Source organism: Protomyctophum bolini (assembly GCF_963924005.1).
Source record: "Protomyctophum bolini genome assembly, chromosome: 20".
Classification (NCBI taxonomy): domain Eukaryota; kingdom Metazoa; phylum Chordata; class Actinopteri; order Myctophiformes; family Myctophidae; genus Protomyctophum; species Protomyctophum bolini.
In genome coordinates this window covers 29,693,707-29,720,204 of record NC_137881.1, presented here as the reverse complement: position 1 = coordinate 29,720,204, position 26,498 = coordinate 29,693,707, and the positions used below count along the sequence as shown (strand labels likewise).

The 26,498-nt window shown below is 44.4% G+C and overlaps 2 protein-coding genes across 2 annotated transcripts in view; both read left to right on the top strand.

The window, feature by feature from the left end:
• The window catches only part of LOC308335746 (uncharacterized protein), a 56,348-nt gene that overhangs the window by 12,623 nt on the left and 17,227 nt on the right, over window positions 1–26,498 (top strand). The gene's annotated exons all lie outside the window — the stretch shown is intronic.
• LOC308335741 (uncharacterized protein) lies at window positions 2,328–26,350 on the top strand. Its single transcript, XM_080792911.1, has 12 exons — window positions 2,328–2,438; window positions 11,956–12,426; window positions 12,671–12,784; window positions 12,881–12,994; window positions 13,091–13,204; window positions 13,301–13,414; window positions 17,892–18,205; window positions 18,414–20,262; window positions 20,702–20,875; window positions 22,596–22,754; window positions 23,046–23,095; window positions 24,741–26,350. Exons 2-12 carry the CDS (start codon window positions 12,020–12,022, stop codon window positions 25,322–25,324), a joined length of 3,993 nt encoding a protein of 1,330 aa, XP_080649037.1. The 5' UTR covers window positions 2,328–2,438; window positions 11,956–12,019; the 3' UTR covers window positions 25,325–26,350.

The window sequence follows — 26,498 nt, the reverse complement described above, 5'->3', positions numbered from 1 at the left end:
AGACGCAATTGCTCGGGATACTCTTTCAACAATCCTACTCACTGTTGAGTCATGTACTCCAAAAAGGTCCCCATCCACCAGCTGGAAGCATCCGGTTGCATAAAAGCGCAAGGCTATCAGTAGCTGGAGCAAGGGTGGTACAGCTGCATTCCTCTCAGTGGCATGTTCAATTGCAGGCCCGATTTTAGCAAGTATTGTCATTACAGAGTCTTTGCTGAATCTGTACCGCCTTTTGAATTCATCATAGTCATAATATTCGACTGGGTTTAGACGGTCCCTTATTTTTATTTACCCGGGCACCAGGGTGGCTGGCATGGCCCTCTGGGCACCAGGGTGGCTGGCATGGCCCTCTGGGCACCAGGGTGGCTGGCATGGCCCTCTGGGCACCAGGGTGGCTGGCATGGCCCTCTGGGCACCAGGGTGGCTGGCATGGCCCTCTGGGCACCAGGGTGGTTGGCATGGCCCTCTGGGCACCAGGGTGGCTGGCATGGCCCTCTGGGCACCAGTGTGGTTGGCATGGCCCTCTGGGCACCAGGGTGGTTGGCATGGCCCTCTGGGCACCAGTGTGGTTGGCATGGCCCTCTGGGCACCAGTGTGGTTGGCATGGCCCTCTGGGCACCAGGGTGGTTGGCATGGCCCTCTGGGCACCAGTGTGGTTGGCATGGCCCTCTGGGCACCAGGGTGGTTGGCATGGCCCTCTGGGCACCAGTGTGGTTGGCATGGCCCTCTGGGCACCAGGGTGGTTGTTTTAATTTAAACCTCCTCTCCTGCTGGTTTAGAATTAATCCCTTATTGATACTTAAATCAAAATTTAAAGTTGTGGTGCAACAGGATTGACATTAATCCAGGTTTACTGTGAAAATTAAAACCAAGATTAAAAAAACTAAACCAAGATTACAAGGCTGGTTTAAAACTAAACCGGATTAGTGAAAACTAGGTTTAAAGTTTGGTGCAACTGGATTAATAGATAAACCTTGATTTAAACCATATTAAGGTTTAAGCCGCTTAATCCTTCTTGGTGCAAACGGCCCATACAGTCCTACATGTCCCGACCCAAACACTGAGGAGGTAAAGTAAACGTGACGTTGTTGTGATTAAACATAATGTGCCACGAAAAATAGCTGTCCATAGATGTCCAACTAGTGTACAAACATGATCGCCTCGTTCGGCCAACAAAATATATCTCCCTCCTTTCACAGAAGCGCAGTGATGCCTGATTTATTCTTCGTCGTACACGTGTTATGCTTGAAAATGGCTGATCTACAAGCTCTACGAGCTTGTCGATCAGCTATTTTCAGTTGGCCCATAATAAAGAAAAGGAAAAGGATTATGGCATTTCACATTGCATATGAGCAATTTATTTGAAACTGAGGCTCTGTCTCTGTCCTTTTCTTTCTCTTTAGTTATTTGATGAGTGCTGTTGATGTATATTTTCTAACAACTTAAGAGAGAGAACTGACGACGATGCAGGCAGATGAGAGTTTCCAAGTCCATTTTATTGTCATAGTGTAGAATACAGCATTCATAGCAAACAAACAACCCCCAACCATTTGTTTGTGGTCACTAGTTAGTGGCCACTGCAGGCTATTCTGAGATTCCTATACCTGCTACAAGTCATGACATGTTTGCTCAACTGAGAGACAACTTAGAACAGTTATTTAAGCTATATTAAATGTGAATTGCAGCTCCATATACATCACTGTCATGTGTGTTTTTAAAAGTATATTTACTTTTACGTTTTACTATATATTTAATATATTGTAGGAGTGCCGGTGTAGGCAGAGAGAAAAGAGAGATTTATTCTCGTATTGGAAAAGCCAACGATGGTGGTGTGAGTACCGGATCTTAGAAGAGAGAGACAAGTAGACAACAACAAAACTTGTCGCATCGATAAAACGTCAACTTGTCACTACGTCAACACCCTGGAGTTGTGTTTCTTTTCTCCTAAGGTAACACACTATGCCTTGCATTAAAGTGAGAGGAACAACCATATATAACATGGGCAGGAACGCAGTGAATTATAAATGTCATTAATAACTGTTCAGTGTGTGTCTATCCACCACACAATATATATATATATTTAATATATATGTATATTTTATATATATATATATATATATATATATATATATATATATATATATATATATATATATATATATATATATACACCCCCCCCAGGTGTTCCCCGAGATTTTTAGGCTATGAAAAGTGTTCCTTCCCTGGGACAACAAAGGTTGGGAAACACTGGCCTAGCGAGACACCCCACAACTGGAAAAACCTGTTTCCTCTCTAGACACTTCCTAGTTCCTACTTTGTGTGGCACCGGCACCACCAGTCGACCATTTTGACACAACAACGATCGACAACACAGAGAGCTGAACACTGTATGGACTCCATTTTGCCACGTTGGATTAAAGCCTAAAGGTTAATATCGGGTAAGTGTTTTTAATCACTTTACTGGAACTAATGTCTAGTCTGGTGTTATGATTTACTGTATTCTACGTATTGGACCCTCGTCTGGTTCTGGTGTGTGACGACCCGGTTGGCATTTCCATGGTTCGGCGGCGGACAGACAGACAGGCCGGCCCGGGAGAAGATTAACATGACACGAGACTTGGTCACATCAAAACGTTCACACGGTTTATTCCACTTACAGCAGCATATATATCTTGGATACTTCATGTCCTAATGACGTCACAGACTAGACATCACAATCCCTGCCTGCCAGCGCAGCGGCCTTCAGCTCTAACACAGCCCCACTCTTATGATACCATTCAGGCAGGCAGTACATCATACATACAAGTACATATCCGAACACAGTACCAAGTATCAGAACACTATAATACAACAATCCACTCTTTCGTCATATAAGGACGACGTCATCTGATACTGTATTTATAATGCGGAAAAGTGTACAATCAAATATGGATACCGAAAAACCTGGACTCCGCCAGGGAAATTGTATCCAGCCTCTCGTCATTTAATGTGATCTCTTTGCTTAATCAATAATCATTGATCAATCTCTGAGCAAGCACGCGCACGCCACCTGATTGTACACTTGAAACACAGACATAGGTGTAGAGAGAGAGAGAGAGAGATATAAAATAGGAAACACAGAAAGAAAAGAGGAGGAGAAATCAACAATAAATACTATATATAATATAAACTATATAATATACAACATATACACGTGGGGATAGGAAAGGGTACATTAAAATATACACTTAATATCATATTCAGATCCCTGATCACTTAACACTTAGCAACATTACTTTGTGTCTAATTCAACACTCCAAGATCAGCCTCTTCTGATCTGTTCTTCAGTACATCATATCTTATCTAGCACATGTTGTTGATCTGTCTGGGACGGAAGTACAGCCTGTCAATGTGTGGGTGTCATGTATAGGGACAATGTGTAATGACAGCAAATAAACACATATTTGACATTGAGACAAATCTAATAAAAAGAAAATGTTCCAAAATGTTCCATCCGTTCAAGACTTACTCCAACACTTCAACACTTACTCCAGTGTTCAAGACTTACTCCAACAGTCCAACACTTACTCCAACAGTCCACTCTTACGACCCTACTCCACTGGAACCGATATGGCACAGAGCCCAGGCAACAGTTCGCACAGAGCCCAGGCAACAGTTCTCCATTTTGGCGACCGCGCGCAATTGTCCCGTACCGCATCCATCAGATAGTGCGCCGATGCATATGGACTTGTCCGCACCAGCATGCGTCATATAGACCTGGTCGTGCATTGTTGATGATATAGCATCCCGCTTACTCCATAAACATCGCGCGCGCGAAACAAATCTCGCGCACATTCTGCTCCAGGATGCTTGTCTCATATAGTCTGAGCAAAATAGGTCTTCGTCACAATGTGACTACTTCCTATTTCCTCCATGAGTTCAAGACCTGGAAAATGGTCATAGGACGTTGTTCAAATGGCACACTTGCGTCACTGCGGTCTAGGCCGACACAGACCCTCTTGGCCCGTGACCCGAGTCACCCGACAGATGCAGACCCTTGCGTCCGGTGGCTGGTCTGGCCCTCTTGCAGACCTACCGGGGGTCTGCAGTACCGTCATGCTGGTCTGCTGTAGGCCGTAGTGGCGATGTGATGGTCCTGCTGTAGGCCGTGGTCTGGCCCTGCTTGCTGTTCTATGCCCGAGGCGATTTCCCTTCCCCGGCTGACCGCTTAGGCCTTCTGGACCTGGTGATACACCAGTCCTGGGGCCGGAAACCCACTCAATTTCTGTATTTTCCCGTCTGCTGTCCGTCTCCTGTGGACAAAACTGAAAAGCACTGGGTTCCCCCCCCCCAAACAGAACAAAGATACACACGCATACTGTGTGTGTGTGCGTGGGAGCTTCATATCCCCTCCTCATACTATATTGATTTTACTTCATCAATATTCCGTCAATCAATCAATCACCCATCCAAGGGGAATAATAATACAATTAAAATTTCTAAATGTGTATTTTTGAGCATGTGATGTGTATAATACTTACATGAATGACCCCTGCTACTGGTGCTTCCTGCACCTCCGCCTCGTGTCTGCCCACCTGCTCTGTGTAAACAATTCCTACAGAGCTCTGTGTTCCCACAACAAGATAAGCCACTGGGCCTTGCTTTACCACACCAAGACACCAAGCACAGACACTCAATTGTTATGGGTTAATTGTTAATTCTTTCAGACCATTTGCGTCACACTTGCCCATGCAAATAAAATTTGTATTTGCCCTCTTGAAACACAATTAACCAGACACATTTCATACAACCGGCGGATTGGGGACATAAAAACATGAATGATAGTTATTCAGCAGACTCAGGTCCTGATTCAGCATGACTGCATTCCTGTGTGTTTCTGTGAAAATAGAAATATATTAGGGTTAGCTTAGGGTTTAGACAGTCCACTCTTCCTTCGCCAGGCTAAACCATGGTGGAGCCCCCTAATATTACTAATGCCCAATTCACTCATACTAGTCAGACTCTTGACCATTATTTTTCCTCTCTGGTCCTTTATACCTTGACTGACCTTGCATAATTTGGCCTTTTCTATGCTTTCTGTCTGCTATAGACACTGTATTTCTCTCCTCTATTTATTTATTTGAACTGTACACGGCTTCTCCCAACTTCACATCCATGCGTCCATGTGTGAAGTGAAAAGAAGCACCCGCCCAGCCAAAATCTAAAGACTTCTCTCAACTGAACTCTTCTTCTCTCACTCAACTGGGGTTTCCCTACTAATTTAGTGTTTAATACAAATTATTTCAGGCCTGTTGCCTAAATTAGTGCACTGACTATCTTACTACACAAAACTTGCACCCCTATTTTGTCTAAACTTAATAAACTTGTCCCAAAACACCAAAACAAAATCGTCTGTCTCAAGATCGATTTATTCGTGAGCATCTCTGCTCCTTAACAGGTGTATCTACTGATGGGACCTACCGGTATCGGGTGTATGTTGTGCTGCAGTCCTGCATTACATTTTAAAACCACTTAGGTCATTATTTAAAACTTTTCTATTCTCCCTAGTCTCCACATTTGCCCTTACTTATCCGGACTTTATAGGCCTACAGTTGAAATATCCAGATGGGATACAATTAATGTTTACTTCACCATTGACTGGGCCTAGGATCTACACAGTATTGGTTTTATATTTTATTTTATTATTGGAGTTCCCTTCCAAATGGATTACAGCTGAGCTTATAAATTGCACCAACTTCTGGGCTAAAGAATGAATTAGCCCTTCCTTACTTGAGTCATAATATACTTGATTTATTGACTTTTAATACTGAAAATCTCAAATCTACCCTGATGCACACACGTACGCGCGTACCTCCCTTTGAACAGGCACTTCTTCCTAGACCAAACAACCCTGTTGTCTATCTTTCTGTGTGCGTGCGTGTGTGCGTGTGTGCACATTAGTATGGGCCCCTGAGCTGTTCCACCTCTAAATGTGAAAAATAACTTGCCACACTTTTCCTAATTCCACCATAAAACTGGTAAAATAAATATTTAGCATTCCCATTCCACATCGTACTCCGCTGTTGCTGTAGATATGACCCCAACACTTCCTGTAGTCACGTGATGGAAGTGACATGCCGAAGTGACATGCAAAAACACCAAATGTTCATTGTTCAATTTAGTGTGGTCTCAACACACAAAAACCGCATGACATCAATGTGCCCCCCCGGCACAAAACACTCAAAGTTCAGTGCAAAACACATGTTCAGTGGTAAAACTCCACAAAATGTCTTTCGGCATCCACTCTTAGGACAAAAAGAAAAGGTCCAGGTTCATTGTTCAGTTCAATCTCGTGTGTGCTTAACACACAAACCGTCGCATGACATCCATGTGTCCCCCGAACCCCATGTCCCCAAAGTTCAGTGCCAAAACCGCTCTCTTGGCACAAAAAGGACATGACCATATTCTCACATTGACTTTCAGCATGGCGTTCACCCATCCCCGGCTGGGTGGGTGATGGCTGGGTGCTGGCTGCATGGGCTCATTCAGCTTTTAGATGTGACAAAAAATGGGAAGGCCAAACATTTTTAACACCACTTAGGCTTTCTTTTGAATGTGGCAGTTTTACTAAAATGTTTTTGAACATAAATGTTGACTAAACTTACACTTCCTTTTAGTGTGTTTGTGTGTGTAGTTGTATAAGAAATGTACACACATGGCGTGCTTTGACTGCACCTATAATATGAACTGACCTACCAAGGCTGACTGTTGCCTCGAATATCCACTTAACAGGCTGAACTACACATAAGATATGACCTGACCTCCCTGAGTCATTTCCATTATGGTCTCTACTTAGGTTGATAAACTCCCTATCTGTTTCAGGCCTGTCTGATTCATATTCAACACACCCCCTTCCATATGGGACACTAAATTTGGGATCTTATTTGGTGCAACCTAAAAAGCTGTCTAATGATTGTATTTTGACTGGAACTCCACCACATTACTGCATTATAACGGAATAATTACTAATTTTCCTTCCTGTATTAGCTTACATTTCTTGATACATACTACTTAAACTTGAAGTAAATGTACTTAACCTGGCCAATTTTGAGCTATGACACTTAGTGAACGAGGCCTTACGGCCATTATCGAGCTTGTAGATCTGCTATTTTTAGTTCTCTACTGATACCTCAGTTGGGTCCCTAATATGTTCTATCTACCGTGACTTTTTAATACAAATGATCAGAGTGTAACTGTTTGCTGTGAGAAAACACACCACAGGCTTAGTACGCACTCTGTGAATATCCCTGTATTACAGACGTACCCCGTTAGAAACATCTAACAGATTAAATGAACCAAACACAGCAGGGACAACTTTCAGCTGCTGTGCTATACCATATTGCTGCGTCAAACACAACGCAGTCTTCTTCCAAACTCTGTCAAGTCACAAGAACTACCATTCCAACTTTCTTTTACTGCAGATCTATTTTACTCCTTTTATTTGGTTGCCCAGACACATTTAGCTACTTTTATTTGTTTACTTCACTTAGGTCCTGTGGATAATGTCTCATCACTTCTGACCTTTGGCCGAATGCCATATATATGTTATTTTTCCTGAATAACATTCCTGTCTTGTCATGATACACGTGCCTACGCATCTCAGCCCTATACATTTAAGGCGGGATCCTGAATACTGTCACCTTATTCATGTTTATGGCTATAATGTGTTTTATTCTGTCCCATTTAATATCTTGACTGAATTCCATTCAGTCCCCTAACTTGGCATAATGAAGGGTCTATTATTGTCTGAGCCTACATGTATATGACCTTGGCTTAATGAGATAAGAGATAACACACTCCGTGAAGGGACTCATTTGCTGTGTGTGGTGAGTTATAAACAGTTGGCTGCGTCAACGCTCTCCCGGCTTTTCTCTTGGCCCATTGAGAATTTCTCTTCTCACTGTGGGTCAGAGAAATGCTTGTCTCTGCTGATAAGGTCTCGACAAGTTACCATGGCTACGCCATCTTGAGCGCCCGAGGTGCGGGACAGAAAAGATGAGTTCTACGTCTCCGCTTCTATGCTACAGCGTTCATACTGAGTTGCAAACTTTTTCTCAAAAAAACTTTATAGCACTTCTTATCCTTATTTTGAGGATCACTTTTTATTATTATATTATTTCACTATACGCACAATACATGTGCCCAATCATACCAGGCCTATATTTGCTTTTTTAGTGATTATTAGCTCTCATACTGAGAGCTACATATTGACCTTGGGCTTCGTGAGGGAGTGATTCTTACTAGCTGACTGCTGTGGGGGAGGTTTATAAACAAGTCCACAACACTGCTGTTTCGGCTTTCCTCCCTTGGCCCAGTGAGAAAAGAGATAGCTTCTCCTCTTCTGATAAGGCCAGTGTGCTGGTGAAAGAAATCACCAAGTTGCTATGGTTACGCAAGCCTCTGCGCTCTCCCGTCGCGAGAGTATGGCCCGTTGATCAGAAAAGATGAATACTCGTCTCTAACGGGCTCTACCAACCAAAAACGCTTACAGCTTTCTCAGAACTTTCTATGCGCTTCTGGTCCTTACTTTAAGGCCTTCCTTTTCTTTCGAGTACGTTTGGTGTACTGACTTTTCCAGCTCCCAGGGCAGGCTAAATAGACACTTTACACTAATCAAACATTAGATTACTATATTTCTGATCTTTCTTCCCACACCGATTTTGGCTATTTACATCTTGTAGATTTGCTATTTTGCACACTCATTTAAGTGAAATGAAACAGAAACTACTCATTGTCTCACTGAATACTGATTAATATTTCACTTATTCAATCCATCAGCCCCCTTAGGTTAGGGGTTGTTTTAAGTTTGTAATCGCTTAACATTCAACTCAATACACAGAGTGTAGCTCAGCAGCATGCCAGTGTTATATGAAAACCCCAGGGATAACACGTTAAACCACTCTTATATGCCCATTTCCTTGGCATATTTGGATGAATGTAGCAACTACTGTGTATTCCTAAAGCGTGACAGGGAAACACAACGTCACTTTACTTGCACATGTCCACCCCTCTTTCTGGGGGTATCTTAACTTTGACTGTCCATTTGCGACAAGACACAAAACACAAAACACAAAAGAATTGACAACCACATGGAATGCACAACGATGTCTGTTCACACACCAGCCCTTATCTCTGCTACCTTGAAATTGGTAGCTAAATCTAGCAGTGACTTTTGACTATGACCAGAGTGTAACTAAAGTTTGCTGTGGGAACCACACCACAGGCTTAGTACGCTTATCTCACAGACGTACCCTGTTAGACAACATCTAACAGATTTATAAAAACAACAGACTGCAGCGTATACTGCCAGCTGTTGTGCGGACGGAAGCATTCGTCCGGCTTTGTTAATCCTAGCATGTGGGCATGCACTAGGACCACTGACCTACTACAAGGAGAGTGTAATAAACCCTGCTGGCGTACCAAACGTCAGGCTGAATATGGACTCTAACCATATTGCTGCGCGTATCTAACTCTACGCAGTCTTTCTGCTAATGAACCTCATTAGGCTTATATATGGACTCTAACCATATTGCTGCTTGAACCCAAACAGTCTTATCTCTTAACTCTGTCACGTCACTAAAAAAAAAACACAAAAACTGTATAAGTCACTTAAATGTTAAATTACCACTTAGGGTCTATACCAATGAAATTTGGAAGCATGTAATCTTGTGGGAACGAAAAAAAAAGACAAGGTTTAACTAAGGTAAACCCTGCATCATAACCTATATATTACCAGGTAAGAGGAGAGACACTTTTCTCTAATGAAGAGTAAAATATGAAGTGACTCACCTCTTATCTGTCCCGTTTCTGACACCAAACTGTTATGATTTACTGTATTCTACGTATTGGACCCTCGTCTGGTTCTGGTGTGTGACGACCCGGTTGGCATTTCCATGGTTCGGCGGCGGACAGACAGACAGGCCGGCCCGGGAGAAGATTAACATGACACGAGACTTGGTCACATCAAAACGTTCACACGGTTTATTCCACTTACAGCAGCATATATATCTTGGATACTTCATGTCCTAATGACGTCACAGACTAGACATCACAATCCCTGCCTGCCAGCGCAGCGGCCTTCAGCTCTAACACAGCCCCACTCTTATGATACCATTCAGGCAGGCAGTACATCATACATACAAGTACATATCCGAACACAGTACCAAGTATCAGAACACTATAATACAACATCTGGTATTATACAGTTCTTTTTATATATTTTGTATGTTTTTTTGTGGCTTTTGCCTTTGATTTTGATTTTTTATGGAGGGACAGACAGTAGGCTGACAGGAAAAGGAGAGAGAGATGGGGGGGGGGGGGGGGGGGTGACATTAAAGGCCGTGTGGATCGGGAGTCGAACCCGCGGCACACTGCCAGACTGGATTACCAGCCAAGGTAAGCCTGGACCGCTGAGCCACGGCCCTCATTTAACTCATTTAATAGATTCCCTTGATTGTTCTCAACGGGCCTGAAAATTAACGCCCGGCCCTAACTGGACTCAAACTGGGTCCTAACTGGGTCCTAACTGGACTCAAACTGGGTCCTAACTGGACCCTAACTGGACTCAAACTGGGCCCTAACTGGACTCAAACTGGGTCCTAACTGGGTCCTAACTGGACCCTAACTAGGTCCCTCCCTCCCTCTCTTTCCCTCCCTCTCTCTCTCCCCTCCCCCTCTCTCTCTTCTCTCTCCTCCTCCCCCTTCTCTCTCTTTCCCTCCCTGTGTGTGTGTGTGTGTGTGTGTGTGTGTGTGTGTGTGTGTGTGTGTGTGTGTGTGTGTTTGTGTGTGTGTGTGTGTGTGTGTGTGTGTGTGGCGGCAAGACCCGCCCTAACTGATGTCAAGTCAATTCAAAGGAGATTTCCCCGACCAAATTACAATACACCAAATCTCAGCCACTTGTTCACTCACACTCCATCACTCCAGCATGGTGTTACTGTGAAATTGGTGACCTACTGAAACACGTGACCATCTTGTGGACCTCACACAACAATAACATACATGGAGGTCTTTAAATACGTGGCCAGAACACCAGCTATAGGTTGAACTCTGACAATGAACAAACCGCAACGATTTACATTCGGACACTGACATTGTGTGATTGACTTACTACACGATTGTCACATATTTCAGCAGGTCACCGATTACACCGTAACACCACCATGCTGGCGTGAGCCAGTGTGAGTCAGGGAGTGGCCGAGATTTTGGCTAAGAATGTTAACCAATCATCACTCCTCTTCCATGTTGCTGTGTGGCATGATTGTTATGAGTCACCTGTAAGGTGTGGTTCTCTCGGTGGCGCGCTGTGAGCTTGTAGATCTGCTATTTTTCAATAGCTAAAGCATAACATAATGCTAACACCAAAAGGGGTTCTCGCCCAAAATGGGTTTTAAACATGGGCTTAAATATGAGAAAGGGGCAAAAATGTGTGAGCTTGTAGATCTCCTATTTTCACAGCACTTGGAACTCTTACATTCCAAGTACTTTGTGGGGGTCCCCACAGTTCACATGTGAATGTTTTGGATGGTCCCCACAGTTCACATGTGAATGTTTTGGGTGGTCCCCACAGTTCACATGTGAATGTTTTGGGTGGTGCACATGTGAATGTTTTGGGTGGTCCCCAGTTAACATGTGAATGTTTTGGGTGGTCCCCAGTTCAAATGTGAATGTTTTGGGTGGTCCCCAGTTCAAATGTGAATGTTTTGGGTGGTCCCCAGTTCAAATGTGAATGTTTTGGGTGGTCCCCAGTTCACATGTGAATGTTTTTTCAGGGAGTCACGGCCTGAAAAGGTTGACAAATGAGAATCACTGAGGTAGATGACAGATAAGACTGGTAGATGACAGATAAGACTCTGCAGGGGGATCACATCAAATGACGCAGTTGTTTCCTGGTGTATTGTGTCTGTAATGTCTTGGCAGGTTTCCTCGCCGTGAGGAGAGAGAGGAGGAGGGAGCTGACAAACATCTCGTCCACAGAGAAGAGATGAGTCTCCGTGAGGAGAGAGAGGAGGAGGGAGCTGACAAACATCTCATCCACAGAGAAGAGATGAGTCTCCGTGAGGAGAGAGAGGAGGAGGGAGCTGACAAACATCTCGTCCACAGAGCAGAGATGAGTCTCCGTGAGGAGAGAGAGGAGGAGGGAGCTGACAAACATCTCGTCCACAGAGCAGAGATGAGTCTCCGTGAGGAGAGAGAGGAGGAGGGAGCTGACAAACATCTCGTCCACAGAGCAGAGATGAGTCTCCGTGAGGAGAGAGAGGAGGAGGGAGCTGACAAACATCTCATCCACAGACCAGTGTCTCCAACAGCCAGCTGCGTGTCTATGAAGAGTGACTGGTCTATACCTCTACCTCCTAACTTCAGTGATGAACCTGGACCTCCTGATGCTAAGTATGTGAATGCACCTATAAATATTACACTATAATATGTGTACAGTATGTGTACAGTATTTGTGTACATTATGCAACATATATGTTTAAAATATCACCCGTTATTGTACTGTAGATTGTATGGTTTCTATTATTTTATTGATATTTTATTTTATTTACTTGTCATGCAATGGCAAGAGACGAAACATCTTTAGAAACCCTTTAACGAACTTTTTCATTCACACAAACATTTTCTATCATTCCAGAAGTCTGTACCTCAGAGCAGAGTCTCCAACTCCCAGCCTTCTGTCTATGAAGAGTGACTTTTCTAAAGACATTCCTCTTAACTTCAGTGATGAATCTGGACCTCCAGATACACAGTATGTCAATCCTCCTGTACAATATATACACTATAACACTACTGTACAATATATACACTATGGTCCTCATTCACACAAACATTTATGTTATTCCAGACGTCTGTACCACAGAGCAGAGTCTCCAACTCCCAGCCTTCTGTCTATGAAGAGTGACTTTTCTAAAGACATTCCTCTTAACTTCAGTGATGAACCTGGACCTCCAGATACACAGTATGTCAATCCTCCTGTACAATATATACACTATAACACTACTGTACAATATATACACTATGGTCCTCATTCACACAAACATTTATGTTATTCCAGACGTCTGTACCACAGAGCAGAGTCTCCAACTCCCAGCCTTCTGTCTATGAAGAGTGACTTTTCTAAAGACATTCCTCTTAACTTCAGTGATGAACCTGGACCTCCCGATACACAGTATGTCAATCCTTCTGTACAATATATACACTATAACACTACTGTACAATATATACACTATGGTCCTCATTCACACAAACATTTATGTTATTCCAGACGTCTGTACCACAGAGCAGAGTCTCCAACTCCCAGCCTTCTGTCTATGAAGAGTGACTTTTCTAAAGACATTCCTCTTAACTTCAGTGATGAACCTGGACCTCCCGATACACAGTATGTCAATCCTTCTGTACAATATACACACTATGGCCCTCATTTAAACATATGTTTTCACTCCTAAAATGTTAATATAAAACGGTATGTGTATGTAAAAAAAAGGGAGAGATTTCCAACTTTACAAGTAATTAAAATTGCGCAATTAAAAACAATATAACATGTTTACAATGTATTAGTTTGTGCTTAATCAAACAGTGCTTTACTGGCCTTGTTATGCAAGCGCACTTGTGAGATGATTTTGGAGCGCATGCGGTGATGCGGCATATGTGATTATATTATTAAAAAAAAGGCATAAATGGACTGCACGCCTTTATTTCCAAGTGACAATGACAAGCATACAGCTTGCCTATTTGTAGTAAGTACTAGCAGGCTATAGGCGTAAGAAGCTTAATCATTCACCATTTAAATAAGTGCTTAGACAGGTTTTGACAGTTTTGACAGTTCAGATAAAAGCGAGATCATTTTCGGGGGTCGGGAGGACGGGACCGCGGCTTTCCGTCGCCAACACATACCAGCACACATGCAAGCGGCAAGCCTTCATCCATATGTTTATGATTCGTTCATCAATGATCAAATCACTATACATAAACGTTGATTATGACTGCCTTGACGACATGATAGCCTATCTCTCATGCAGGCATCACTGAGTCATCCACAGGACTTTAATATCACAGCAGTGCGCAGTATCACGCCTTCGCCATGCACTGCGCACGAATGGGTAAAATGTATATAGGCCAGCCTACAAACTAATTCCATTCATGGCGATGCGATGTAGATGTAGGTGCGTGCGTGGACATGACAGCAAGGCAAGCGAGGTGAGAGGGAAACGGACAGGGTAGGCCTACAACTTGTAATTCATGCAGGTGTTCGTTCTTTATTTATTTAACAAGACACCAGTTAGTTATAGGCTTGCAAGTTGCGTGTGCTTCTGTGTGTGTGTGTGTGTGTGTGTGTGTGTGTGTGTGTGTGTGTGTGTGTGTGTGTGTGTGTGTGTGTGTGTGTGTGTGTGTGTGTGTGTGTGTGTGTGTGTGTGTGTGTGTGTGTGTGTGTGTGTGTGAGAGAGGTGGGTGAGGGGCAGCAATAAGGCACGGGAGAAACTTTTTTACATGGTTTCCATGGTTCCCACAGGTCGTATTTCATGTGTTCAGTCGCAAAAACGAGGGCGAGGCTTGATTTCATAGGGCGTGCCAGATAGATTTCAGCCGTCACATTTATTAACGTCAGAACGAAATTAAGGAAGGATCAGCTGTTTGCGATCACTTTATAAATGCCGTGGCGACGTGGGTGTACTACGAAACCTGCACTCGAATCTGTGGCAGATTTTACACTCGATTGATAAATGAGGGCCTATAACACTTAAGCAATATTACACGAGAGGGTGTGGGTTAACGTGATTATTGCCACGACCGTGATGCGGTCAGGAACGAGACTGAGTCGAGTTCCGCAAGCATCACTGAAGTAACCACAGTTACCCTTAAAACTAAGAAAATCGCTGAAAGAATATATTTTTTGAATGACATATGTAGTCACTACGACCACAAATGTCCCAAGAAACTAGCTAGCCTAGCCACCGAGTTTTCTAGCGCTCTGGGAGAACAGAGCGGCTGAATTCTTTGTTTTGATTAGGTGTTGAACGGTGCTGGTTTAACCCACGGCTAGAAGGCTGTTTCAACCAATCGGATTGCTTCCTCGAAACGACCTGTGGTAGAATATACAATATACACTATAACACTGTACAATATACAGTACACACTAAACACTATACAATATATACACTATGGGCCAGATTCAGTGATCAGAGCGTGGTGTACGAGTGATCAGGAGGGTGGTGTACGAGTGATCAGGAGGGTGATGTACCAGTGATCAGAGGAGGGTGGTGTACGAGTGATCAGGAGGAGGGTGGTGTACCAGTGATCAGAGGGTGGTGTACCAGTGATCAGAGGGTGGTGTACGAGTGATCAGGAGGGTGGTGTACCAGTGATCAGAGGGTGGTGTACCAGTGATCAGAGGGTGGTGTACGAGTGATCAGAGGGTGGTGTACCAGTGATCAGGAGGGTGGTGTACCAGTGATCAGAGGAGGGTGGTGTACGAGTGATCAGGAGGGTGGTGTACCAGTGATCAGAGGGTGGTGTACCAGTGATCAGAGGAGGGTGGTGTACCAGTGATCAGAGGAGGGTGGTGTACGAGTGATCAGGAGGGTGGTGTACCAGTGATCAGAGGGTGGTGTACCAGTGATCAGAGGGTGGTGTACGAGTGATCAGGAGGGTGGTGTACCAGTGATCAGAGGGTGGTGTACCAGTGATCAGGGGGGTGGTGTACCAGTGATCAGGAGGGTGGTGTACCAGTGATCAGGAGGGTGGTGTACCAGTGATCAGGGGGGTGGTGTACCAGTGATCAGGAGGGTGGTGTACCAGTGATCAGAGGGTGGTGTACCAGTGATCAGGAGGGTGGTGTACCAGTGATCAGGGGGGTGGTGTACCAGTGATCAGGAGGGTGGTGTACCAGTGATCAGAGGGTGGTGTACCAGTGATCAGGAGGGTGGTGTACCAGTGATCAGAGGGTGGTGTACCAGTGGTCAGAGGGTGGTGTACCAGTGATCAGGAGGGTGGTGTACCAGTGATCAGAGGGTGGTGTACCAGTGATCAGGAGGGTGGTGTACCAGTGATCAGAGGGTGGTGTACCAGTGATCAGGAGGGTGGTGTACCAGTGATCAGGAGGGTGGTGTACCAGTGATCAGGGGGGTGGTGTACCAGTGATCAGGAGGGTGGTGTACCAGTGATCAGGAGGGTGGTGTACCAGTGATCAGGAGGGTGGTGTACCAGTGATCAGGGGGGTGGTGTACCAGTGATCAGGAGGGTGGTGTACCAGTGATCAGAGGGTGGTGTACCAGTGATCAGGAGGGTGGTGTACCAGTGATCAGGATGGTGTACCAGTGATCAGGAGGGTGGTGTACCAGTGATCAGGGGGGTGGTGTACCAGTGATCAGGAGGGTGGTGTACCAGTGATCAGGAGGGTGGTGTACCAGTGATCAGGAGGGTGGTGTACCAGTGATCAGGGGGGTGGTGTACCAGTGATCAGGAGGGTGGTGTACCAGTGATCAGAGGGTGGTGTACCAGTGATCAGGAGGGTGGTGTACCAGTGATCAGGGGGGTGGTGTACCAGTGATCAGGAGGGTGGTGTACCAGTGATCAGAGGGTGGTGTACCAGTGATCAGGAGGGTGGTGTACCAGTGATCAGGAGGGTGGTGTACCAGTGATCAGAGGGTGGTGTACCAGTGATCAGAGGGTGGTGTACCAGTGATCAGGAGGGTGGTGTTCCAGTGATCAGAGGGTGGTGTACCAGTGATCAGGAGGGTGGTGTACCAGTGATCAGAGGGTGGTGTACCAGTGATCAGAGGGTGGTGTACCAGTGATCAGAGGGTGGTGTACCAGTGATCAGAGGGTGGTGTACCAGTGATCAGGAGGGTGGTGTACCAGTGATCAGGAGGGTGGTGTACCAGTGATCAGAGGGTGGTGTACCAGTGATCAGAGGGTGGTGTACCAGTGATCAGGAGGGTGGTGTACCAGTGATCAGGAGGGTGGTGTACCAGTGATCAGGAGGGTGGTGTACCAGTGATCAGGAGGGTGGTGTACCAGTGATCAGAGGGTGGTGTACCAGTGATCAGAGGGTGGTGTACCAGTGATCAGGAGGGTGGTGTACCAGTGATCAGGAGGGTGGTGTACCAGTGATCAGAGGGTGGTGTACCAGTGATCAGAGGGTGGTGTACCAGTGATCAGAGGGTGGTGTACCAGTGATCAGAGGGTGGTGTACCAGTGATCAGGAGGGTGGTGTACCAGTGATCAGAGGGTGGTGTACCAGTGATCAGGAGGGTGGTGTACCAGTGATCAGAGGGTGGTGTACCAGTGATCAGAGGGTGGTGTACCAGTGATCAAGGCATGTGTATATTTATCCTGAACCCACGTCACCCCAAGTGCAATGATGAATTCCACAGGTAACCTGCATGCTCGTAAATGTCCGTAAGATAGATAGATAGATAGATAGATATTCTTCAAATAAAGCATAATTATTATACACAGGGTACAGTGGAAAACAAATGAGACAAATATGTTAAAACAACTATAACTGAGAATAACTGATCTACAAGCTCAGAGCACAACTCTCTGTGATGTGTTGTTGAGCTTGTAGATCAGCTACCTTCGGTGCGCGACATCAAACAAATATATAATGAATTGAATCCACATGATAATCACGCAAACATTTTCTATGATTCCAGAAGTCTGTACCTCAGAGCAGAGTCTCCAACTCCCAGCCTTCACTCTGTGAAGAGTGACTTTGTCTGTGCGTGCGTGTGTGTGTGTGTGTGCACGCACACAGTTAGTTAGCATCGGCAAATGTCGGACTATTGCCCGTCGGACATTTTGGCGCGTCAGATAAAAAGACCTTCACCCACTATTATATGTATTCGTGTCCACAGAGAGAGGTGCATTGTGACCGAGGCTGATCAGACACCTGGACTGAAGACACCCAGTCAAACCACACCTGGACTGAAGACACCCAGTCAAACCACACCTGGACTGAAGACACCCAGTCAAACCACACCTGGACTGAAGACACCCAAAAAGGAAAGGAAAGGTTCCTGGACTAAGGTCAAGAACTTGTTTACAGCCCGCAGGCCCAGTCAAACCACACCTGGACTGAAGACACCCAGTCAAACCACACCTGGACTGAAGACACCCAGTCAAACCACACCTGGACTGAAGACACCCAGGCAAACCACACCTGGACAAGGTAAAATATGCTAATACATTGGATGTTCTAACTATTGTCTGTATAAACAATTATATTGAAGTGCAAATAATGAAGCTAAACAACTTTAAACTCTGGGAAAAAATCAACTGGTAGCCTATTGTGTTGTTATTTTTGGCTGTATTTCTTAACAAATTGTGCCGTAAAGGTGTATAGTTATAATAAAACATAAATGTTCTTCTCATTTCAGATGTCCGTCTGCAGGTTGATTTGAACGATTATAAGGTCAGTTTGAAGGTCAGTTTGGACAGTCTTGATGGAGTGAAAAACCACATGACGGAAGAGTCTGAGGACTCCGTCACCAGCACCTACTCAGAGCTCTACATCTCAGCGGGACAGAGTGAAGGGGTTAATAGCCAACATGAGTTGATACAGCTTGAGAGAACTTCCAACATGAAGACCTTCCATGACGATGCAATCGACTGCTGTAAAGTCTTTAAGATCATCCTCCCTGGCAGAGAGAAACACAGCCAAACAGTTCTGACCAATGGCATCGCTGGCATCGGAAAAACATTCTCTGCGCGCAAGTTTGCTCTGGACTGGGCAAGCGGTTTGGAGAATCAAGATATAGATCTCCTGGTTCCCTTTTCATTCCGGGAGCTGAACTTGGTCAGAGATAAGCGGTACAGTCTTCTCAACCTGATCCATGATTTCCACCCAACGTTAGAGAAGGTCACAGCAGAGCAGCTCGCTGCCTGGAAAGTTTGCTTCATCCTCGATGGCCTCGATGAAAGCAGTTCTCCGTTGGACTTCGACGAAAATGAAATCATCTCTGATGTCACAGTGACATCATCGGTGGATGCTCTGTTGACGAACCTCATCAAGAGGAATCTGCTCCCCTCGGCCCTCCTCTGGATAACCACCAGACCTGCAGCAGCCAATCGGATCCCTGATGCATGTGTTGACATGGTGACAGAAGTGCGAGGGTTCACAGACCCCCAGAAGGAGAAGTACTTCAGGAAGAGATTCAGTGAAGAGAAGAAGCTGGCCGACAGAGTCCTCTCACACTTGAAGACATGGAGGAGCCTCCACATCATGTGTTACATCCCACTCTTCTGTTGGATCATCGCTACCGTTCTGCTGGACATGTTGAGGACACACACCACGATAGGACAGCTGCCCAAGACCCTGACTGAGATGTGCTGCCACTTCCTGTTGGTTCAGACAAACACGAAGAAGCAGAAGTTTGGTGAGACTCATGAGGGGGAAAAAGGAAAAAAGAAAAGAAACAAAAAAAAGAGAGAGAATCAACAGCAGCTCACTAAGACTGACAGGGATGTTCTTCTGAATCTGGGCAAGCTGGCGTTTAAACATCTGAAGAAAAGTAGCATCATGTTCTACCAAGAAGACCTGGAAGAGTGTGGTCTTGATGTGAAAGACGCCGCGCTGTACTCAGGAGTGTGCACACAGATCTTCAAAAAAGAGAGTGTGCTGTTCGAGAAAACGGTCTACAGCTTTGTTCATCTGATCATCCAGGAGTTTCTGGCTGCAGTCTACCTGTTCCACTGTTTCACACAGAAGAACATGGAGGTCCTGAAGCCATTCCTGGGAGATGAATACAACAGGAACAGCTCCCTCTCAGGCTTCCTGAAGGCTGCTATCAAAAGATCCCTGAAGAGTAAAAATGGCCGCCTGGACCTCTTAGTCCGCTTCCTTCATGGCCTCTCACTGCAGTCCAACCAGAGTCTGTTAGGAGGCCTGCTGGGTCAGACAGAGAACAGTCCAGACGAGGAGATCCAGAAAGCCATCCGGAACCTGAAGACGTCTCTAACTGATCGTGATACCTCTCCTGACAGATGTATCAACATCTTCCACTGTCTGATGGAGATGAACGACCACGCATTACATCAGGAGATCCAACAGTTCCTGAAGTCAGAGAACGGAACAGAGAAACTGTCTGAGACCCAGTGTTCAGCTCTGGCCGTCATGCTGCAGATGTCAGAGGAGGTTCTGGAGGAGTTGGACCTGCAGAAATACAACACATCAAAGGAGGGGCGACTGAGACTGATCCCAGCTGTGAAGAACTGCAAAACAGCCAGGTTAGTGTGGATGTTAACATGTTAGATCACTATATACTTCATTCATTCATTCATTCATTAAAAAACAGATAAGAGGAGAGAGAGAGAGAGAGAGAGAGAGACCCCCTCACTTCATATTTATTATATATTTTGCCATGGCATGCGGTCGTACAGACTGTTCATCTGTTGACAGAACATTTCTTCACTTCACTGCCATAGAGTGGAACAACAGCAGCGAGTTGGGATCGTTTTAATTATTTAATGTTTGTTTTACAATCAAATGACAACAGTGGAAAGCTATGAGCACATTTCAATTAAATATGTGTTACTCACTGCCGCTATTTGCTTAGCTATCCAAACACACACATTTCAGACAGCACCACAGGGAACCTCCTTGACAGTGAACATGGTCTGTTCTGTTTTGATCATCTCTGATTTTACATTTAATCTGTAATTACAGACTTGTTGACTGTGACCTCAGAGTGAAACACGTTGAAGTTGTGGCTTCAGCTCTCTGCTCCAATCCGTCCCATTTGAGAGAACTGGACCTGAGTGGAAACGTCTTGAAGGATTCTGGACTGGATCTCATCTGTGCTGCACTGAAGAGCCCAAACTGTTGTCTGGAGACTCTCAGGTCAGATTCATTTAACATTTTTATTTGTATTTGGTTAAGTAAAGTTCTGTTATAGTAAGTGATTATAATGTAGTTATGATGGTGGTAGTATTTGAAGAGTGTGGATGAGGTTAATATCATGGTAACTCACACTGACCATAATATTGATAAGATACAGTGACTAATGTATGTACTAGTCTTTATGCTGAGATACCACATTTAAAACCTAAACACCTCTGAGTGGTTCAATGTGTTATGTTGTCAGAGTGTCATCCCCTAGTTTTGAATGATATTTATATTAACTATTTTGCTGCTATCTAAGTTTATAAACGTAGCGAGGCTAACGGTGCCTAATGGTGCTAACTACACGTATGTGCGGAGACAACCGTATACTCCATATATGAAAGCGTAGTAGCTTAGGTCAGGAACCCCTTTTGGTGTTTTAACCCATTTTGGGTGGGAACCCTTTTTGGTTATTTAACTAAGCATTATGTTATACTTTAGCTATTGAAAAATAGCAGATCTACAAGCTCATAGTGCGCCGAGTGGCACGCCACCCAGTGGCGTGCTACGAGCTTGTAGGTCTGCTATTTTTTTTTAATCGTGAATGCAACACAAAGCTTTGAATATATAAATTCTTTCAGAAGACGTTTTTTTTATTTTGACGTCAGGCCTAAATGGGTTAAACATTATGTTATAATTTAGCTATTGAAAAATAGCAGATCTACAAGCTCATAGCACGCCACCGAGTGGCGCGCTACGAGCTTGTAGGTCTGCTATTTTTGGAAAATCGTTAAAATGTGGCGCAAATCATTGAATATATATTTCAGAGCGAACATTTTTAACTAAAATATTTGCTTCTGGGGGGTCCCTGGAACTACATATTTTCAGATGGTGGTCCGTGGCCCTATAGAGAGAATTCTGGGGGTCCTTGACATGAAAAAGGTTGAGCACCACTGACATAGAAACATACTGTAGGTTTTTCAGAAAAATGTTAGGATTTAGAAGCCTTTTATTTAATCGACCTCAGTCCAAAATGGGCCAATAGCGTTTCTGTGCTTGCTCAGTATGAAGAAAGTGTCCAGAGATATGAGGGACTGAGACAGACTATCCTTCAGTAGCCAGGCTTTTATTTCCGTTCACATCGGCAGAGTAGAGAGAGAAAGATGGACGGACTTTTAGTGTTGTTCACTGTGTGTGTGTGTGTGTGTGTGTGTGTGTGTGTGTGTGTGTGTGTGTGTGTGTGTGTGTGTGTGTGTGTGTGTGTGTGTGTGTGTGGATAGGCCAATCACAATGATTGACACATAGGAGGAACAATGATAAACTGTAGCCTCGCATGGCCAGTGTTGGGAAGTACCAACTACAAGTCAAAGCAACAGACAAAGTTCGACTGAATAGAAACAAAAGCTGCAGTAAAACATGTAAAAACCCAGACTATTTTATATCAAAATTGGATCACCCTCTCTTGGACTCTAAATACAATTAGCTCACCCTCCCTCTGACTACAATTAGAAAGGCATCACCCTCCCCTCTTTTCCTCCATGCCCCCCTTTTCCTAAAATTCAAGTGGTCCCTTAGAACATGCCATTGTGATTCACATTGAATGTGAATGTGAACCACATTCAATATGATTCACATGCAATAATTCACATGCAATGTGAATCTCTCTCTCTCTCTCTCTCTCTCTCTCTCTCTCTCTCTCTCTCTCTCTCTCTCTCATCTGGTTGTATTCTTTATTTAGACTGGAGAACTGCTGGTTGTCAGAGAGATGCTGTGAAGTTCTGGCCTCAGCTCTAACTTCTAATCCCTCCCTCCATCTGAGAGAATTGGACGTGAGTCTCAACATGGTGAATGAGTCAGGAATGAAGATGCTGCTCTCTGCTGGGCTGGAGAATCTCAAGTGAGTAGACCCTGTTGTGGGGCCCGGTTTACAGGAGAACCTTTTGTGGGTAATGTTTGTGGGGCATCACCACAATTTTACTACTATGTGATGATTGATGCATTGTTGTTCTACTTCCTACAGAGTGAAACACTGTAGTGTCAGCTAGTGGAGGGAGACGTTGTGTTAGACAGTCAGACATTGATGCATTGTTGTTCTACTTCCTACAGAGTGAAACACTGTAGTGTCAGCTAGTGGAGACGTTGTGTTAGACAGTCAGACATTGATGCATTGTTGTTCTATTTCCTACAGAGTGAAACATGGTGGAGAAGATCGGTTCAATCCTCATCTCATGAAAGGACGTGAGTATCTCTCACTATTGACATCTTATACAGAGTTTTTTAACACCTACTGTATAGTTTGGTAGACTTCAGGGCTGTAGTTGTAACATTGTTGGCTGGGTTTGCTTTCACATTGTAGTTTGTCAAGCACGCAGTCTGGCGCGCACACAGTGCATCTTCAGGCGTGTGCGTGTTGGTCAAACAAGGATTTCATACTCCTTAGTGACACGTTGCAGACAACTACAGCCTTGGCTGAGAGATAAAGCCAGTCAGTAGAAATATGTTGGAGATCGGAATGACAGAAACACTCACTCGCGTGTTCTCACTCACATATTTGAATGTGGGCCAGATATGGTAGGCCTGAGGCCTATATTGCTATAGTCCTGAGGCCTACCATACCGGCCTGACCGCTCAATAAAAGAATGCTGAATGAACTAGCTTGTATTGGTAACTTTGACTGCACAATAGCCTCCCATTTAACCTCCTTGTCTAGTAGTCCGGCAGTCGAGGTTGACGCGTGGGAATATAGTCTTTTTTATTGGCCTAAAATATTGCCTATACATACATTCATGATGTGACATGTCAAACAGCCATAGCCACTTGCCCAAAATATGCTGACCTCATCACATTTGTCATGACGTCTATGGCCGTTTTTAGCCCAAGGAGTGTTTTTTGTGCAAAACTAATGCCTGGAATGTATTCAGAATCATGAAAACCCCTTAGTTTTACATGTCACATGCTACTTAAAGCATGAGGAAAGTTTGACATATTGGACCATTTTGCCTGCCGTAGGATGTTGATGAAAAAGAATGCCCAATAGTGACAGCCGGTCAGCAAGTGGATTCATGAATGTATATAGACAATAGTTCAGGCCAATGAAAAAGACTATATACCAAATATCCCACTTTAACCCATTCTGGTGTTTCAAGCATTATGTTATACTTTAGCTATTGAAAAATAGCAGATCTACAGTACAAGCTCATATGTTGTAGACCAAATATGTTGGTCCCTGGAACAACATATTTTCAGATGGGGGTCGGTGGCGAAATACATATATTATTGGGGGTCCTTGACATGGAAAAGGTTGAGCACCACTGACATAAAAACATGAGGTTTCTTCAGAAAACTGTCAGGATTTAGAAGACATTATTTTGTAGAATCGTCCTCGGGTCTAAATGGGTTTATTCAATTTAATTCACTTGCACAATGTTTTCATATAGGCCTACATTTACCTTTCCGACATTTAATGTAATAATATTTGGACTGCTGGACAGCTGACAGTAGGCTCTCTTCACCCTGTAAAACAATTCTCTGCGAATGGTTTTACTACTGCCACATGTGGACGGTGTGTGTAACTACAGAGGCTTTAGGGAATGGTTTTACTACTGCCACATGTGGACGGTGTGTGTAACTACAGAGGCTTTAGGGAATGGTTTTACTACTGCCACATGTGGACGGTGTGTGTAACTACAGAGGCTTTAGGGAAAGGGGTTTGCTTCTAAATGTAATCAATACATTTTTCATGTCAAGGACCCCAACAATTACATGTAACTAGTCCTTACCCGTTGTGAGATATCCCCCTTGTGGCCGTGGGCGATACTGCGCCCTGGGTGCGTTTTCGCATTTTTTATTCACCAATAAATGCATTTATTGGTTTTCTCATCAGATTCCCAGCGTCTCTCACTGGACACAAACACAGCAAACTGTGACCTCACTCTGTCTGAGGACAACAGGAAGGTCACACGGGTGGAGGGACGACGTCATCAGTATCCTGATCATACAGAGAGGTTTGATGTCCATCAGCAGATTCTGAGTGCAGAGAGTGTGAGCGAACGCTGCTACTCTGAGATAGAGTGGAGTGGAGGGTTTTATATAGCAGGGACTGACAGAGCAATCAGCAGGAAAGGAGCTGGTGACTGTTGGCTTGGAGGGAATGGCATGTCATGGAGTCTGGAGTGTGGTCTCAGTTACTCTGTCAGACACAATGGGGATAAGACTTTCCTCCCTGTCGGTCCCTCTAGACGCTCCATCAGAGCAGCAGTGGATGCTGACCGTGAGGACAGGGAGGACGGGGTCTATAGAGTAGCAGTGTATGTAGACCGTCCCGCTGGGACTCTGTCCTTCTATGAGGTGTCCTCAGAGGACACTCTGACCCACCTGCACACCTTCCAGACCACGTCCACTGAACCCCTCTGCGTTGGGTTCTATTTGTATCTTGGCTCCTCAGTGTTTCTGTGTGAGCAGAGATAGAGTCTCGATGTGAGCGAGGGTCACATCAGGTCGCCATGGTTACTCCACATGTCTGAGTGAGTCATGGTGACATCACACTGATGATGTATATAAGAAGCACAGTGACAATCTGTCAGTCAAACCGTGATGTGCTAAAGAGCCCAAGATAGGGTTTGACCTCCGACCTCCAGGTTGATAGGGTTTGACCTCTGACCTCCAGGTTGATAGGGTTTGACCCCTGACCTCCAGCTGAACATATTTTGTCTTTGGAATCTCCAAATTGTACATAAGTAGAATTGTTGCGCGCTCCAGTCCAGGGGAAACAAATATATATCCTATAATAAATGGACACACGGTTGTCCAGAACCGCCACAAAAGGCCTCTGGTCTAATGGACCTGATGGACCTGATGAGCCTAAAGTCCACTCAGCCTCACCGGTACCGTTCTCTGCCTCAGCCAATTGGTTGCCATTTGATTACTTCCACTTTTCACAGTCAGTTTGCACTCTCCAGACACAGGCAGACAGATACAGAGATCTCCATATATGGACACAGGCCAGGAAGATTTATACCTCAATGTATGAACATGAAGATTTCTACCTCATCTCAGGTTAATGTATGAATATGGAGATTTATACCTCATGATATCACAACGCCATACAGAAAAATTGGGGATGTTGGGCCAAATACTGCAACAGCAAAACAAGATGTTGGAGCTAATGGTGGCAAAGACAAATGGAAAATTACTTTACTACATTTGAGTTTATTTTCTGATCAAATCGCCTTTTTTGTGCCAACAAACATTAAATGCCATTGACAATTAAATGAGAAAATCAACATGATGTATCATGTTACCCAGTGCTAATGCCTAAGCTGTAGGCTACATTGGTCTAAATTGTTTTTGCATTCATGAAAATAAACATTTGAAAGATGCAAGCTTCAGAACCAGTTTATTTGACATGTGCACATTTAGCAGTTACATTCATCACTGTCGGGTGAAAACTTTCACAGTTCAGTTCTGACTTTGCATTGAGTGAACCATTCCCCGAAACATCAGGATTTTACAGTGAAAAGTGGAGATATTTTACTAAATAAATGTTCTGCCATAACTTTAAAATGAATATGAAACTACTCCCCAAAACAACTACAAGTCTTAGGAATTAATTGTTGGGTGAGTGTACATTCAGTGCTACAAG

Bases quoted from the DNA above. Each gene is read 5' to 3' on its own strand.
- LOC308335741 (XM_080792911.1), top strand. From the start codon at position 12,020: ATGAGTCTCCGTGAGGAGAGAGAGGAGGAGGGAGCTGACAAACATCTC. The intron at 12,995-13,090 runs GTATGTCAATCC...ATGTTATTCCAG, and splicing joins CCTGGACCTCCAGATACACA to ACGTCTGTACCACAGAGCAG. The intron at 13,205-13,300 runs GTATGTCAATCC...ATGTTATTCCAG, and splicing joins CCTGGACCTCCCGATACACA to ACGTCTGTACCACAGAGCAG.